Genomic DNA, 1,622 nt, shown 5'->3' with positions numbered 1-1,622 from the left:
CCAAGGAATACAGGAAGGTGTACGCAGGCTGGTGGGAAAACGACCAAAGGAGTGTAAGTGAGATTTCTGGCACACGCCAGCAGTGAGGCAGCATGACCCCAAACATGGGGAGGGGTTGGGTGCACATGTGCAGAGACCACTTGAAATAGTAGTTTTACCCAATCCTGAGGCTGAATTGAAATGTCAAGAGTAAAATTCCATGATTTTTATGGGAGTGCCATCTCCCTGCTGGAGAGGGACTCATCCCACCTGTCCATTGGTGTCTGGCCTACAGCCCTGAGCTCCCACCAGCAGCCACTGAGCAGTGGTTGCTGCTCAGACTCACCTGCAGCTCAGCCCGGCAGGGTGAGGGTTTTCATATCCTGTGTCTTAATCCTCCCTGCCTATCCCTTCATTCCTCTTGTTCTTGAAGCAGTCAGAGGAACCTGCATTATAAGCACTGTAGGAAAATGTACCTTCTGCTGGGAGTTTCACAGCATATTAGACAAATAACGAGCTCTTCTGGAAATTTAGCCTTGTCACAGAAATGACTGGGTTTTCTGAGGGGTACATAATGAGGAAGTAATCTGATAGAAATGGCTGCACTCTCATGTGCAAAGTCCTTGCAGGAATGTTTTTGGATCTGCCAGTGGAAACGCTGTGTTTGCCTTTGTGTCTGCTCTTAAACTAATTGCTGCCAAGGCTCCTAATCCCTGTGTGTCTCTATGGCTCCAGTCTCTTGGAAGGAGCTTTCCCTCCCCTTCTCTGAGGATACCTTTTGGATAATTGAACTTTGGTGAAAGATTCATATTGACATCCAAATATAGTGATATGTACTGGGTTTTCTTCTATGAAAATCTCTCCTTTACATCCATGGAGTTTAACAAAATTAATACTCAGAAAAATTAGTTATTTCCAGAACTGATTTAATTGTTTGTTCATAGATAAATTACTGCTTTATTCCTATGAGAAAACTTATTAGTGGTATGTAAGCATTCCTTACTGGTATCACTCCCTGGAATACAAGTGCCTCTGGACTTCTCTTAATGGCAACCAGGCACCAGACAAACAGCTCCTGAGGTCCCTGGCTCACACACATACAGGAGTTTTAATTCAGAAGGTTCACTAACCAAATCTGCCCTTTGGTCTGCCCAAGGGCAAGGAATGGACTTGCCCAGTCTGGGATGCACTGGGCTGTAGGAAGAATTGTCAGGCTTCAAAGATTTGAAATCCCCAGGTGGACAGACACATCCTTTAATGCTGCCTATCCCCAGGCAGGTTTAGATACTAGTAAAACCTGCTTTTAGCCGAGTATTAGCAGCAGTCATGCCAATATTAACACAATGAGATACAAACCAGAGGTTTTGTTGTGGGAATAGAGCCATTTGCCAGAAATAAATCCTGTACTACCACCTCTCGTTTCCTTCGGCTCAAGAACAGCCGCTGAGCCGGGCTGCCCTCAGCCAAGCTAAGAGCAGTGACCGAAGGAGCAGTGTAGCAGGGATGTCCCCGGGCTGAGCAAGCACTTTGGGCAGAGGAGCTCCTAACCAGCCGTCTCTGTGCTGCTCTCAGGGCCACGGGGTGTGCTTTCACCCCGGCGGGGAGCGCTATGAGGGCGAGTGGAGCCACGGCGTGCGGAGCGG

The 1,622-nt window shown here is 47.7% G+C and overlaps 1 protein-coding gene across 1 annotated transcript in view; it reads left to right on the top strand.

Moving 5' to 3' along the window:
- Positions 1–5: 5 nt before the first annotated feature.
- MORN3 (MORN repeat containing 3) overlaps positions 6–1,622 on the top strand; it is a gene marked incomplete at its 5' end in the record, with an annotated part of 6,265 nt that continues 4,648 nt past the window's right edge. Inside the window, 2 exon segments of the mRNA XM_009081168.1 lie at positions 6–53; positions 1,552–1,622. The exon segment at positions 1,552–1,622 is cut by the window's right edge and continues 1 nt beyond it. Of these exon segments, the coding sequence (XP_009079416.1) occupies positions 6–53; positions 1,552–1,622 (119 nt within the window).

This window comes from Acanthisitta chloris, unplaced genomic scaffold (genome assembly GCF_000695815.1).
Source record: "Acanthisitta chloris isolate BGI_N310 unplaced genomic scaffold, ASM69581v1 scaffold15838, whole genome shotgun sequence".
Lineage (NCBI taxonomy): Eukaryota > Metazoa > Chordata > Aves > Passeriformes > Acanthisittidae > Acanthisitta > Acanthisitta chloris.
This window is presented reverse-complemented; position numbering and strand designations above follow the sequence as displayed.